The sequence below is a fragment of the Barbus barbus genome (assembly GCF_936440315.1).
Source record: "Barbus barbus genome assembly, chromosome: 49".
Taxonomy (NCBI): domain Eukaryota; kingdom Metazoa; phylum Chordata; class Actinopteri; order Cypriniformes; family Cyprinidae; genus Barbus; species Barbus barbus.
The window spans coordinates 20,722,570-20,738,590 of NC_136727.1; the positions used below are offsets into that span (position 1 = coordinate 20,722,570).

Genomic DNA, 16,021 nt, shown 5'->3' on the forward strand with positions numbered 1-16,021 from the left:
TTCGGTGATGGCCGCGGCTGTGGAGAGAGGAGGGGTCCGGGCCGCCTTCATGAACCCGGGGCTCAGTGCACCCGCTCCCGCACCCGCACACGCCGTTGCGCCCGGAGGATCTGCCATGGCCGGAGCTGGGGGCTCGGGCTCGGGTGCGGCGGGTTTGGGTCCCATCATGCCTGTGCCTATGAATTTATTCGCAACGTGGGAGATTGACCGCTCATCTCCGAGCTGTGTTCCGAGGTACATCAAACCTAATGCTATTGTTCATGTGTGTAAATAAAGCTTCAGGACACTAATACATTTCGTTGCTTGCATGCTCTTCTGTGCATGAAACATGGGCTTTAACTTGCGCATGTTATGCTGAAGGAGGTCAAAACAAAAAAAAATCACAATTAGTTAACATGTTTTGGGTGTCATTATAAACACACCCACTAAAGTTAAAGCATTGCAAAGACAGGACAGTGTGTTTGGATCATGCATTTGAAAATGTTCAAATTGACTTTCAGAGACTGCGATCAACAACTTTATATTTAGGAAGGGTTGTTTTAGTGCCTCATTTCAATATCTTTCTTCTGACATGCCATTTTGTCTCATCATAGTGCATTAATATCATTTAAGTGCAACTTTGCATATATTTACTGAAAATGTGTCTTGTTATGGTTTTAAAATTAGGATGGCGCATGTTTTTAAAAAGCCTGTGTTAATTGCATGGAAGCTTTTAAAATCTGAAGCAATCAGTGGTCTCAAAAGCGCTTTTGTATTCATTACAGTCAAACCAATGCAAATTTGAGCTTGTTGTAATGACCATGAGTGTCATTTGTTTATAAAAAAAGATGCATATTCAGGATTTTGAGTGAAGTTATTGTCTGCTATTATCAGTTTTCAGTTATTCAGTTTTCAAGTATGATTCTGTTATTATCGGTTATTAACAGTTTTAAATAATGCTGCATTACATGATTATAGCTGTTGTTGATTATATAGAAAACCAGCGTATCTCTTAGGGTTTAATAAAATCACTTTTGACATGCTTGACTTGTTTGTAAGAGAAAGCATCATCCCAATATTTAGAATATCAGTATGTTATTCCCTTTCCTCTTTGCCCAAAGAATTCATGTGTTACACATGATGCATTTTGTCCAAATGACCCAAACCACATCCTGTAATAATAATATGAATTTAAAACCCAGTTCTTTATGGAACATTTCCATGAGAGTGAAGTTAAAAGATTGGCGAGATGCTTTACAGATTCAAGGCTAGTATGTGATTTCTATTAATGCCTTCCTGAACTAAAGTATTTGCTTCATTCTCTTAAATTGTCATCAGGGTATTGCATACTGAAAAAAAAATCTAATTGGAAAATTGGTTGCAAATTTGTATTTGTATTTTTTTTTTTTTAAATCATTAATTTTTGTACTAATTAACTTTGTTCAAATTCATACAAAATCCCCAACTTTGTGTATAGCAGGTTGAGTACCTGTACTCAAGCAGTACTCAAGCACCAGCATTTACATGCTTATGGAAGTGAACAAAGAGCAAAATCTAGTGTGTCTTCTTCGATGCCAGATTGGATTTTGTAGTTGTCAAACATTATAAAGTTAAAGCAAGCACATCCTCTGTTTGTTGTTTTAAAGGGTAGGGTGTTTTCTGCTATCTTCAGATGCAGTCTTAGCACAATAAGGGATCTTAAAGACAGCAAGATAAAACAAACAGTCATGAATTTTAAAAGTCAATCTGAGAATCTAAAACATAATAAATTGATTGAATTGTCACATCAGTATCACTAAATATGGCAGTTTATACAAAAATCTGGTCATGGACGCTCATTTGTCAATACAGTGTTTCATTCGTGCTAAAATGAATTAAGCTAATGAATTTGCTTAATTATATTTTGTCAGATTCCAAATCTTCAATACTTATCTTGCTGGATCTGTCAGCTGCTTTTGATACGGTCAACCACCAGATCCTCCTGTCAACCCTATTGAGAAAGGGCATATCAGGAACCGCACTCCAGTGGTTTGAGTCTTACCTCTCAAATAGGTCCTTCAAGGAATCTTGACCCCTGCTGGGGTGCCTCAGGGCTCAGTTCTTGGACCACTTCTCTTCTCTGACTACATGGCATCACTAGGTTCTGTCAATCATAAACTTGCCTTTTCATATCACTGCTGTGCTGATGACAATCAGCTCTACCTCTCATTCCATCCTGATGATCCGACGATAGCTGCTCGCTTCTCAGCATGTCTAACAGACATTTCTGGTTGGATGAAGGACCATCACCTTCAACTCAACCTTGCCAAGACAGAACTGCATGTGGTTCCATCAAACCCATCGTTTCGTCACAATTTCATCATCCAGTTAGACACATCAACCATCACTCAGAAAACAGCTAGAAACCTTGCAGTTATGATTGATGATCAGCTGACTTTCTCAGACCACATCGCTAAAACTGCCCGGTCCTGCAGATTTGCTTTATACAACATCAAGAAGATCAGGCCCTTTCTTTCGGAACATGCTTTGCAAGTCCTTGTTCAAGCTCTTGTTCTGTCCAGACTGGACTATTGCAATGCTCTCTTGTCAGGTCTTCCAGCCAGTTCAAGATTCAAGATTTTTTATTTGTCACATACACAATTATACAGGGTATAACCAGCAGTGAAATGTAGGTCAGGTCCGCTCCAAGGACAGTGCAATTATAAAGTATACAAATATTAAGAAAAAGAAAAGTAGAAAAAAAAGAGAATAAAATAAAATAAAAGATAAAAAAATATAAATATGAATGTGCAGGTCAATATGTTGTTGACTTAAATAGTAATAAGAGGAATGTGCAAAAAGAATGTGCAAAAAGTTGTCCAGGGTATTTAAATAGCAAACCTTTACAATTAGGCTACGTCCACACGAAGACGGGTTTCTCCGTATCCAATCTTTTTTTGCCTCAAATTCCGTAAACATGGAGTCGTCTCAGGAAATATCTGCGTCCACACGGAATCACTGAAAACGACTGAAAACGATGTAGTACACATGCCAGACCAATATGTGGCGCTGTAATTCTGCCACAGAGATACACACAAAAACAGAGAAGAAGACTTGGACCATGTGCGTAAACCTTGCGCGCTGAATATAAACTAACACACAAAGCAGAAGATTTTGCTTTAATAAAACTAATGATCTCAGTAGGTTCTGCAGCACGAACACAGGCACGTAGTCTGACGTTGTTGTTGTTGTTGTCGCTGTTATGTGACGTAGCGGTGTCTGATTAGGGGCGAGACGTGGGCTGATGGCGTCATCGTTTCAGAAAATATACGGATTCGCCGTCCACACGAAAACATGAAACCAGCGTTTTCAAATTTATCCACCCTGGGACCCGGTTTCAAAAATGATCGGTTTCACTCTTCGAAAACGCCGGTTTCGTGTGGACGAAACGCCTATACAGTAAAAAATGTATGCATATACAGAGAAACCCGTCTTCGTGTGGACGGGGCCTTAATCCAGAACAATGAATCAAAACAGCATTAATTTTTAATGAGCCAAAAAGAATGCACGTCACACCTCTGTTTATCAATTTGCACTGGCTACCAATAGCTGCTCGCATAAAATTCAAGGCATTAATGTTTGCCTACAAAACCACCACTGGCTCTGCACTCCTTTACCTAAATTCATTACTTCAGACTTATGTGCCTCTAGAAGCTTGTGTTTGGCAAGTGAACGTCGCTTTATTGTTCATCCCAAAGAGGCACACAATACAGACTTTTAAATTAAATGTTCCCTCCTGGTGGAATGACCTGCCCAACTCAATCCGAGCAGCTGAATCCTTAGCCATCTTCAAGAATCGGCTAAAAACACATCTCTTCCATCTTTATTTGACCCTCTACCTCTAGGCCTCTCTATTCTAATTCTATTCTTAAAAAAAATAAATAAACTAACACTAGCTTTTCTAATCTTTTTGTATTCTATTTGTTTTCTTTTATATATATTATATAAAAGTGGTGGGGAAGTCGTGGCCTAATGGTTAGAGAGTCGGACTTGTAATCCGAAGGTTGCGGGTTCGAGTCTCGGGCCGGCAGGGATTGTAGGTGGGGGGAGTGAATGTCCAGCGCTCTCTCCACCCTCAATACCACGACTGAGGTGCCCTTGAGCAAGGCACCGAACCCCCAACTGCTCCCCGGGCGCCGCAGCATAAAATGGCTGCCCACTGCTCCGGGTGTATGTTCACGGTGTGTGTGTGTTCACTGCTGTGTGTGTGCACATTGGGTGGGTTAAATGCAGAGCACGAATTCCGAGTATGGGTCACCATACTTGGCTGAATGTCACTTCACTATCACTTCACTATCACTTCACTATCACTATCACTTCAATTAATAAAAGCAAAAAATTCAAAAAAAATTTCAATTCAATTGAAAAAACTATGTGTACTGTGTTAAGCTAACTGAGACTTGTTATAGCACTTGCACATCATTGCTCTTTTGTTGATTTTGATTCAAGATTTTGATTCATCACATACACAATTATACAGAGTATAACCAGCAGTGAAATGTAAGTCAGGTCCGCTCCAAGAACAGTGCAATTGTATATAATACAAGTATTATGAAAAAGAAAAGTAGAAAAAAATAAAATAAAACATAAAAAATATAAATGTCCAGGTCAGTATGTTGTTGAAATAAATAGTAATATAACAGGAATGTGCAAACAAGTTGTACAGGGTATATAAATAGCAGCAATATGAGGTAGAAAAAATTATGAATAGCTTATTGATATGGTGATATTAACATGGAGTCAAGTGATGTTATGACACAGAGTTAGAGTTTAGGAGCCTGATGGCCTGGGGAAGAAGCTCCTCCTAAGTCTCTCAGTTTTTGCCATCAGGCTACGGAAGCTCTTACCAGATGGAAGCAAAGTGAATAGATGGTTACCAGGGTGATTTGAGTCCTTGATGATTTTTTCAGCTTGATTTTTGCAGCGTTTGAGGTAGATGTCCTGCAGAGAGGGGAGAGCAGACCCTGAGATGCGCTCAGCTAAGCGCACAACTCTCTGTAGTGCTTTGCAGTCCTGATTGGAGCTGTTTCCATACCACACTGAGATGCACTGAGTCAATACACTTTCTATGGTCCCTGAATAGAAAGTTTTCAGGATTGCTGGTGAGACCCTGAATTTCCTCAGCTGTCGCAGATGGTACAGTCTTTGCCTGGCTTTCTTAACCTGTGCTTGGATGTGAGTAGTTCAAGTCAGGTTCTCGGAGATGTTTACACCGAGGTACTTGAAGTTACTCACCCTCTCCACAGGGCTCCCACTGATCATAAGAGGAGTGTAGGGCTGCTGCTCTCTCTTCCTAAAGTCCATGATCAGCTCTTTAGTTTTGCTCACATTCAGAGAGAGACAGTTGTCCTGGCACCATGATGTGAGTCTCTCTACCTCATCCAAGTATGCGGTCTCATCGTTGTTGGAGATGAGGCCCAGAACCACAGTATCATCAGCGAATTTGATAATAGATGTGGAGCTGTGAGAGGACACGCAGTCATGCGTGTAGAGAGAGTAGAGCAGGGGACTCAGGACACAGCCCTGTGGGGCTCCTACGTTGAGGGTGATGGAGTTTGAGGTGAACTGGCCAACTTTCACCACTTGAGGTCTGCCGGTGAGGAAGTCTTGAATCCAGTCACAGAATGAGGAGTTTAGGCCGAGGTCTGTGAGTTTAGAGGCCAGCTTGATGGGGACTATAGTATTGAAAGCTGAGCTATAGTCAATGAATAGCAGCCTTACATAATTCCCATTGTTGCTGTCCATGTGTGTGAGGGAAGAGTGGAGGACGTGAGAGATGGCATCGTCCGTAGATCTGTTTGGGTGATAGGTAAACTGAAGAGGGTCCAAAGTATCAGGGATGGAGGAGCAAATGTGGCTGTTTACAAGTCTCTCAAAAATCTTCATGACTATAGATGTGAGGGCAACTGGGCGATAGTCATTCAGGCAAGAAGGTTTATTGTTCTTAGACACAGGGATTATTACGGATTTTTTAAATGAGGTAGGAACCACGGAGGTAGCAAGGGACTCATTAAAGATAGACGTGAACAAACCAGCGAGCTGATCGGCGCAGGACCTCAGAATACGGCCGGTTATCCCATCAGGTCCGGCTGCTTTCCTGACGTTCACTTTCTTTAGCGCCCTCCGAACCTCATCCTCCGACACGGTGATTACAGGATCATCGCTGCTCCGCCTGCTGCTTCCTGACGCGCTGGACGGCAGAGAGGCGCCGTTGCAATCTGTTGCAGATCTGCTCTCACCTCCACGGAGGATTTGTTTCCGAAGGCACAGATGGTCCTCCGTCCCTGCCACATCCGTCGAGAGTCATTGAGCTGGAAATGAGACTCAATTCTCTCTCCGTATCTGTGTTTGGCGGCTCTTACTGCGCGTCGGAGAGCATAGCACGATGCTTTGTACTCGCTCATATTCCCGGTCAGAAGAGCCTCATTGTAAGCGGCAGTGCGTGTGTTAACCGCGGCACGGATTGTTCGGTCCACCCTCGGTTTCTGGTTGGAGAAAGTCCTTCTAGTTATTGTTTCTGTAGCTTGCTCGGTTAGCGTGTTTACAAAGCTTAATGCTACATCCGTGAACTCGCTGACGTCAGAAGAACTCGCCCGGAACATGTCCCAGTCGACGTCATCAAGAGCCGCCTGCAACCTAGCTTCTGAGTGTGAGGACCAGCGCGTCACTACTCTCTGCACCGGAGGATCCTGAACAAGCCTTTGTTTATATTCCGGTTTGAGAAAAATGGCGGCATGGTCCGATTTGCCAAAAGCCGGTAGTGAGCGGGGCTTTGTAGGCACTCTTGAACTGAGTGTAGCAATGATCCAGTGTGTTAGGTCCTCTAGTTGGACAGAATACATGTTGATGAAAGTTCGGCATGACCTGCCTGAGGTTGGCTTTAAAGTCCCCCGCGATGATGAAGGCAGCGTCAGGATGTTTGTTGATGTAGCCGCTGAGCACATCGTGAAGCTTAGACAAAGCCAAACCAGTGTCCGCCTGTGGTGGAATGTACACAGCAGATAAAATGGGCGGCAAGTAATGGAAAGATGTTCCAGATGAGGCGAGCAGGAACGCGACAGAATGGAGATATTCCTGGGATCATACCATTTCTTGTTAATCATGAAACACACTCCTCCACCCCTGGATTTATTGGCCTCTGCGGTTCTGTCCGTCCGAAAAACAGAGAAGTTATCACTTGGCATTACAGCAGTGTCCGGGACCATGGACGAAAGCCATGTTTCGGACAAACAAAGGATATTACAGTCCCTAATGTCCTGTTGGAAACTAATCCTGGCTCTAAGATCGTCCATCTTATTCTCCAAGGATTGGACATTTGCGAGCAGAATGCTTGGAAGAGGAGGACTGTGAGCCCTTTTCCTGAGTCTATCTCGAATCCCAGCGCGTTTCCCGCGGTGTTTCTTGATCCTTCGCTCGGGGGATTATTGTTCATCTCTGCGTTCCGAAGAATCTCCAGAGGCCATGCTGGATTCCTGGATAAAGTGTCCTGGAACAGGTTGGTGTAGCGGTTTCCAATGTCCAAAAGTGTTTATATGTTATAGGTGATCAGTGCCAACGTGAGATGTGTAAAAAGAGAAAGTAAAACTAAGTAAAAAAGTAGATAAAAACACAATCTTAGCGGAGCGACCTGGACGGCGTCCGAACAAAGCGGCGCCATCTTGAAAACAGTTAACTTGATTGCTTCCATTGTTTTCCTTTGTAAGTCGCTTTGGATAAAAGCATCTGCTAAATGACTTAATGTAATGTAAATGTCTAATATCTATGTAGTAAATGTGCATTTTGCCTAAAAACGTCCTTTGGTTGTTGCTATATTTGCAATGTATCACAACATTTTTTATTTATTAATGTAGCAAGTGTGGATGTGTGCCACCTCTCTGTTGTTTTTCTGTTATTTTGGATGATGGTTCAGTACAGCGAGTAATTGTCTGACTAAAAGCAAACCTGGTGGCACATTAAGCTCCACAGAGAGCTGTGAGAACTCATGGGACCAGATTAATCAGCTCGGCCCAGATGTGTCTCGATGGCTTTGGTAATAAGAACAGGATGCTTCCTGAGACTTAGTGTGTCCCTTAAGTATCTGGACCTCAGCAGTTCACAGCTCCAGATCTGACGCCACGGGCCGCCCCCGAGTCCTCTCAAAGAAAAGGGCAAATGTGAATTATGCTCAAATGCCAAAGCTGTTTGCTTCATTTGTTCTGCTTCATACAGCATGGCTGGACTTCTAGAGGAACTACAGAGAGTGTCTGTACCGATCGCGTTTGGGAATCAAGAACTAGAACATATGTTCATGACCTTCAGTTTAATTAATGAGTCGGTTAATAAAGTAAAAACAATTTGAGTTATCGGAAATACTCGTTAAGCTACATGTTTTCCTTGAAATTGTGACTTTTTCCTTTAGTGTTGTAAAATTGCCTGCATATATTTCCATTTTGAGGTGTTGTGGAATGTGCGTACAAAATTTATGTTGCGATTGTGAATTAGCGGGTTAGCATTTCATGGTAAAATGCAGGTGTATGCACCCAAAATAAAAATTATTTGGACATGTCAGTTTCTAAACTATTTTATAAAGGTGTTTATGCATTTAGTGGATGTGTTTATTCAAAGAAATGTGCACTGCATTGAAGGCACATTTTTAACAATTCTTGCATATGAATTTTGCTGGGAATTGAACCCATTATTTTGGTGTTAATAATAATAAATAACATTAAAATAAAAGAATAAGAAAAATACAATACAGTTTATAATTTTCACATTTTGTGAATAACTATTGTTTTAAAAAGTGGTTGTTAAATAGAGCTTTAAAAATCGCATCCTCGTGTTTAATTTTTTTTTGTAATCTGAGTTTTAATGTTAAAAGTTAACTAGATTTTAGTATGATTTTTTTGAAGCGAAACATAACAATCATGCCCAGATTTTAATCGGGTTAATGAAGAAGCAGTTTAAGTAAGCCAAACTCTGAGTTACTTCAGGCACAATCTAATGCTATTGTCATTGCAGTGCAGTTTTTCTAATCGCGTCTTGTATCACTATGTTTAGTGTTTCATAAAATAGCCAGCAGTACCCAGTCCCAGTCTCTAGAAGGATAACGAGGGCCACTGGAAGTGATTTATAGATTACTCCCCTCCTTCCTCATGTCCTTGCAAAGACAAATGAGTGTAAACCCAACCAGGCATAGATCAGGCTGCCGTAATTAAACATGCGGCTCCAATCTGTTTATGCAGCCAGTAGCATGTCAATTATTCATGCTCGTTCATTGGGCCTTAATTGGTGTGGGACTCGGTGTAGGGTCATTATTTCTGATGAAACGCCAGCTGATGTCGCAAGGTACATGATGTTGTCCTTTCCCAGAGATCCATGCGGTGGAAATGCATGCATCACTGTACCTCTTGAAAACCATTGGTTTCTGTTTCTCAAGGGTCCCGCAGGAAATTAGCTGCACAGTTCAGGCTCATTTTCTGTTTTAAACCACTGATACACACTAAAAGGACTTCGGGGCATCAGTAAATGTCAGCAGAAATGTCTCGGTGTTTATTTCATCCATACAATGAAGCTGTTGAAATATGAAAATATCTTCTTTTGTGTTCTGCAGAAGAAATAAAGTCATACAGGTTTGGAACATGATGGGAAATGATGAGAAAATATTCATTTTTGGGTGAATTATCTTGGGCTGCTACTAACGACAGTTGTTTTCTGTTGATTGCTCTATAGATATTGATAGAACTATAAAGGGACCAAAAATTGCACAATTCTTTGTGATTCCCATCCTTACTGAACATGCATATACCTCATATATAAGAAGCAATAGGCCAGTTATACTCCTTTTATCGCAGACTTGAAGGAATTTATTGGTTTCAAAGCCGTTTAGCATCAGATCTGTGATTAACCGTGTAGTTTTCCACTATTGGATGGTTTGATGTCTTTTTCACTGCACTCTTTTTTTAAGAGGTCATCTTCTGTATCTGTCGGCTCGACTGGAGGCATTTTAATTAATTTCGGAGCGCCTCAGGACCCCGGCTGTGTCGTTTTGTGCTTCTCTCCCTCTCGTCGAGCTCAGACAGCAGTAGAGCAGCTATCACTGGATAGCGCTGATATGTTGGTGCATGTTTTTGATTAATTTTGGCATGTTCTGCCCTGGAATTGAGATATAAAGCGGCATTTGTTTCTAGAGTCCTGCTAAAAGCATACAGTCTATTTATTAAGGCAAACGTATATCATATTACAACAGAGTAACACCTCTGAAAAGCCAATAGGGTCTATATACATTAACTCAGTAAATATACATAAAAGACTGTAAGAATGCTTCAGTAACCTGGTTACCTGTAAAAAACATTTTCACATATGGTGTAAACCTGTTTACTGCTTTAAATTTGCATTATTTGTAGTTCTACTATAAAATGTTGTCAAATATATGGTTTTCTCAAGTGAAAAATATGAATTAAATATAATTTACAGTGAAAACAGCTAAAGGACATTCCTTATTATTAGTGCTGTCAAACGATTAATCGCATCCAAAATAAAAGTTTTTGTTCACATAATATATGTGTGTGTGCTGTGTATATTTATTATATATATAAATACATACAAAGTATATATTTTGAAAACATTTACATGTATTTATTTATATATTTATATTATTTATATTACAGATAAATGTTTAATATATAAACATAATATATTTTTCTTAAATATTAGCATGTATGTGTATTTATATAGACATAATAAATATACACAGTACACACGTATATTATGTGAACAACATTTTTTATTGTGGATGAGATTAATTGCGATTATTGTTTGACAGCACTACTTATTATATTTTACATAACTGTTATAGTGATGTACGTAGGGTGCTTTGTGTTGCATTTTGTTATTTAGTTCATGTTTATTGAATTATTTTAGTGTCGTGTGTTACCATGAAGGTGTTCTGTAATTGTGTGTATGACTTTGTATGAGTACTGGTTATGGTTTATGGACAGGCCACTTATAATGAACTCTGAATATGCCCTCTGTGTTATCATGGTGGTTAGCGGTAGCCTACATTTTAAGTTAAAAAGTGTTTTAATACATTGCTGAGCAGTTACTAGGGTGCTGTGAGTGGTTGCTAGTGCATTTCTAGGTAGTTTCTGGTGTATTAGTATTACTTAGCAAGACTGTTCCTAAGTGGTTTCGAAGGTGTTTTGAGTGGTTGTTAAGCCATTGCTATATTGTTGCTAGGGTGATCAAAGTAATTATGGGAGACTGAGATGTGAAAACATCCAAGTTTAGATAAATAGTGTAAAAAAAAGGCCAAAGGTTTTACAATCAAGGACTTTCATATGATTACTTACTGAGCAAATCAACAAGAAACACAATGTATCTCTGGGGGCAGCAAATGTGCATATGTGTTTTGTAGGGTCTGGTGTTTTCATGCTTGCATGCATCGAGCCGCAGAGATTGTGGCTGATGTGGTGAGAATAAACAGCGTTTGTTCTCTTCCTTCTTTTGTTCTTCCTGTGTCTGTATGCATGAAGGCACAATATGTATATGCATACTGTTCAAAAGATTGAGGTTAGCGAGGATGTGTTAAATTGTAAAAAAAAAAAAGGAAAAGAAAAAAAGAAAAATAATTTTTATTCATCTATGAATTTAAAACTGTATCAAATAATCCTGAAAAAAATGTTTAATGCTTTTCAAGTAACGTGAGTTAAGTAATCAGATTACTTTTTTAAAGTAACTAGTAAAGTAACACTTTTTTTTTTTTTTTTTACAGTAAAATATGTGAGTTACTTTTTCCAAATTAGTTACTTTGTTAAATAATACAAATTCTGGTGAAAAACAAAGAAACACCTGAAAAATATTCAACAGCTCAGCTGTGTTCAACATTGATAATAATCAGAAATGTTTCTCGAGCAGTAAATCAGTATATTAGAATGATTTCTGAAGATCATGTGACACTGAAGACTTGATGCTGAAAATACAGCTGCAGATCACAGAAATACATTACAGTTTAACACATATTCACATAGAAAACTGTTATTTAATATTATTTTAAAATATTACTTTTTTACGGTATTTTTCAGTATCAAATAAATATAGCCTTGGTGAATATAACAGACTTTCAAGAATTTTTTAAAAATCTTACCGATCTCAAACAGTATTGTAGATTTGAATGTGTTTCATATGGTTTTGAAAATGTGTTAACACTAGATTAGGGAACACTTTTTACCATTAACTAGTTGCTAGTTAACTATATTGGCTGTTTATTAGTACTTATAAAGGACATATCAATGCCTTATTCTGCATGAGCATATTCTAGAAAAGTATTTCTATTCAAGAAAAGTTTAAACCTAGTGACAAAAAGATGTCTAATTATTTATTATTTTAGTTTTGTTTTTGTTTTTTTGTGCATGGTTCTGCATGTTAGTTTGATCACATGACGTTGTTGGTTGTTGGTCACACCACAGTTCTTTGGTTTGGTTTGGTTTGGCAGTGAAGCAGTTTTTTAGTTTTTTTTCAAAGAAATAATAAAAAAAGATTACGCCAACCTACTCCTTTTTAAGAATTCCATTCTTTTAATTAAGCTTTTCCTTCATTATGATATCAGACCATTATAATAGAATAGCGGTTAAAGTGTGCTGCCAAATATACTGCATTTATGGTAAACTATATATTTTATCATTTCTATTTAAACTTGTACATTTGTAATGATGAATTTGCAATTTAGCACATGCAAAAATATATTAACTTTAAAATTAATATTGTAAAACACATTGCATTATGTTAGTTGACATCAAAAATTATGAAAGTAGAACTTTTAATTTGACGTGTATATAAAAACAGCGTCTCTCACTTAAGTACACTTAAGTGCCGTATTATTTCATTAATTATTATTTTTAGAATATACTGATAATATTTGAGGTATAAGCACACTTGTTTTTCACAAGGGCTAGAAAGGTCCAAATCAGAGTTACCGACGAAAGTAGGATTTGTCCCATCAGGGAAGACATTTCCTTCAGGAAGAAATTACCACGACTTTCATCTCTCCCACCTTCTCTCCTTTCATCTGCTTCTCTCTCTTCCTCCCTTTATCTATCAGAGTCACTCAGGAAGATATAGCACAGGTTTCTCTCTGAATCTACTCCTCCGCAAGTGGAAAATTACCCATGAGCCCGCGGGGCATTGCTGAGAGCTGAGGCGACCAATTAGCAGTGCAGTGAGCGTGAGAGTCCTGAACTTTGATCATTTGCAGTGAAGTTACAGATCACTTACACATGCTGTGAAAAAAACTAAATGATATACTTTATAATTAGGGCTGATTCAGTCTGAAGTACGAGGAGCAGTAGTGATGCTTGCCTCAGCAAACACCTCTAAAAATACACAATATTATAGCCATTCTGGATAGTCCTACACTGAATACATAATTCTTGTCAAATATAGTCGTAGGGAAGACAGATGGTGTGTTTTATGAACTTATGCCTTCTTAATTTGAGCATTCTGCCATATGAGCGCTTTTATTAACACTTTGTGGAGTATTTTTAACTGGCTTCCTTCATTATTGACTCACGTTGTGAGTGTGTGTGTGTGTGTGTGTGTGTGTCTGTGTGTGTGTGTGAGTGTGTGTGTGTGTGTGTGTGTGTGTGAAGAGGCATTCGGTTTTCCATAAGAAGTGTTTCCTCTTCAGGAAGGAGCTCCATGCAGCCTCTTCCTTTGACTGTTCAATCCATCCCAGCTGTAGTTTATATATTTATTAATACACAATAATTAAGTCAGTGGTATAAACGTGTGAGATTTAGCACTTAACACATGATTATATTCAAAAACAACACATCTGAACAATGAAAAACAGAATCCAAACTCCTCGCTGAAACGTTGCTCAAGTGCTCTGCTAAAGTCAGATACACTGCATTAGAGCATGATGGTGTATCTGCAGATAGATAACATAGGAGCTTATCTGAACGGACAGTTAAAAGTGACTGGAGTCACTGCAGTAAGGCGACGGAGAGCTGAGATAAGAGTAGAGACTAATGCATGTCCAGTAGCCTGATGGTCTGAGGCACAAACACTGGATGAGTTACACACTGAAGTCACTCTGGATAAAAGACTCAAAATGCATTAAAAAATAACTGCGTATAATATTCATGCTGTTAATAATACTATGCATGATGTAAATGTATAATACATAATAAGTGTGTATGATGTTGTTAATACACATCTAATGGAGGTGGTACTCTTAAAAGTTCAATTTGAATGAAATTTGGATAAATGTATAAGGCTAATGTATAATAATAATAATAATAAATAACAACAACAGTGTTTATGTTCATATTGTTATTATACAATGATAATTATTATTGTTACTTTTAATAATAGTATGACAACACATTGAGATTATTCAAATTAGGAAGATGGTACTCAGCTTTCACTCAAATTGTATGTTATAATAATAATAATAATAACAATAATAATATATATTATTTTGGTATTATTTATAAAATATTGTAGTATTTGTTAATATTTAGAATTTACTGTTATTTTTCTATTTTCAGTTTCTATTTTATTTTTAGTTTGCATGTTAGTAATTGTTTTCATTCGTTTATTTTAAATTTACCTTGATTTTATTTCAGTTTTAGTTTCAGTAATTTTAATATGTCAGCGTAACCTTATATTAGTTAGTTGCCAAGGCAACATCTTCCTTTCAACTACCAACAATGTTTTTAATAGATTTAGTTTTAGTTAACAATAACAACACTCATAAAGCATTCCTTGTATTAAACAGCAAAATGAATTCTGGCATTTAAATCACTAAACAAACACATCTTTATGTTCAGCCCTCTTGTAATGATATTCAGTTTAGTGTGTGTGTGTGTGTGTGTGTGTGTACTGGTATTCCCTACATTAGGGGACCAAATGTCCCCACAAATATAGTAATACCAATAAAAAAAAAATGTCTTCCCCCATTAGAAATCAAGCTAATATATAATATTCCAGAAGAAATTACAAGTGTTTTGAAAATGTAAGAATGCTTGTAGTTTAGTGTGAGGGGTAGGTTTAGATGTATGTTAGGGTAAGGTGTTACTGGTGCAGTTTGTACAGTAGAAAGACCACCTATGGAATGAAGCCATAAAACATGGAAACCAGTGTGTTTGTGTGTGTGTGTGTTGAAGGAATTACATTTTATCTGCACGCAAGAGAGATCAAGACAAAGAGCAATGCTCCAAATACCATCAGACGGCACTGAAACACATCGATCTGTGAGATTCATGAGTCACCATCACCATCTGTGTCACAGCATACAGATACGTGTGTGTGCATCACACAGCACCTCGCACTACAGAGCGATTGAGCTGAGCAGAAACAGGAAGCTGTGTGTCTGTGGAAGTGGGATAAAGTGTGTAAGAGCAGACGTTCATTGTTCTGAGCCGTCCGAGTGTGAGTGATGTGCATTAAACACAATGCACTGGTCAACAGGAGATTAACAGGACGCTTTTACTGCATTATCTCCCTCTTGTTCATTCCAGCAGATTGTTGGTGTTCCTCTAGTGACCATTATGAATATATAAAAAATGTGTTGCATCACGCGTAGCGACATGGTTTACACTGATTGGACTGTTTTAAGCATCAGGTGTCTTTCAACTAAGAATGAGTATCTAGTAGTATCTACCTACTGTACCAGTAGAGCTGGACACACACAGCAACAAAGTACCTGGCCATCTGAACAATGCAATATGCTGACTGATATTACACCTGTCAGTGACTGATCGCAAATAAACACACTGTTGTCTTGCCAAACAGAAGCTATCTAGGTATTCTGGTTTTGGAATAGAACAATAAAATTAAGATGTATTAAATTATTGTTATCATAAGTGCAATAAGAGTTATTATTGGCCTTGTTATATTTATAATTCAGGGTTCCCATAATACGGTTCAAAAGCATCATAAATAAATCTATGCCAGATGAGGGTTTGGTCACTAACCCTTTATAAAAATGACAAGAACAGTTCTATTTGAACATTTTTTATATACT

At 38.4% G+C, this 16,021-nt stretch overlaps 1 protein-coding gene across 2 annotated transcripts in view; it reads left to right on the forward strand.

Annotated features, from left to right (window-relative positions):
- The window catches only part of LOC306867761 (phosphofurin acidic cluster sorting protein 2-like), a 69,013-nt gene that overhangs the window by 173 nt on the left and 52,819 nt on the right, over positions 1-16,021 (forward strand). For both annotated transcript variants that reach the window (XM_079413618.1, XM_079413619.1), the window contains exon 1: positions 1-234. This exon is cut by the window's left edge. In XM_079413618.1, coding sequence (XP_079269744.1) covers positions 8-234 — 227 coding nt within the window. In that variant the 5' untranslated portion in view covers positions 1-7. The remainder of the gene's footprint in view (positions 235-16,021) is intronic.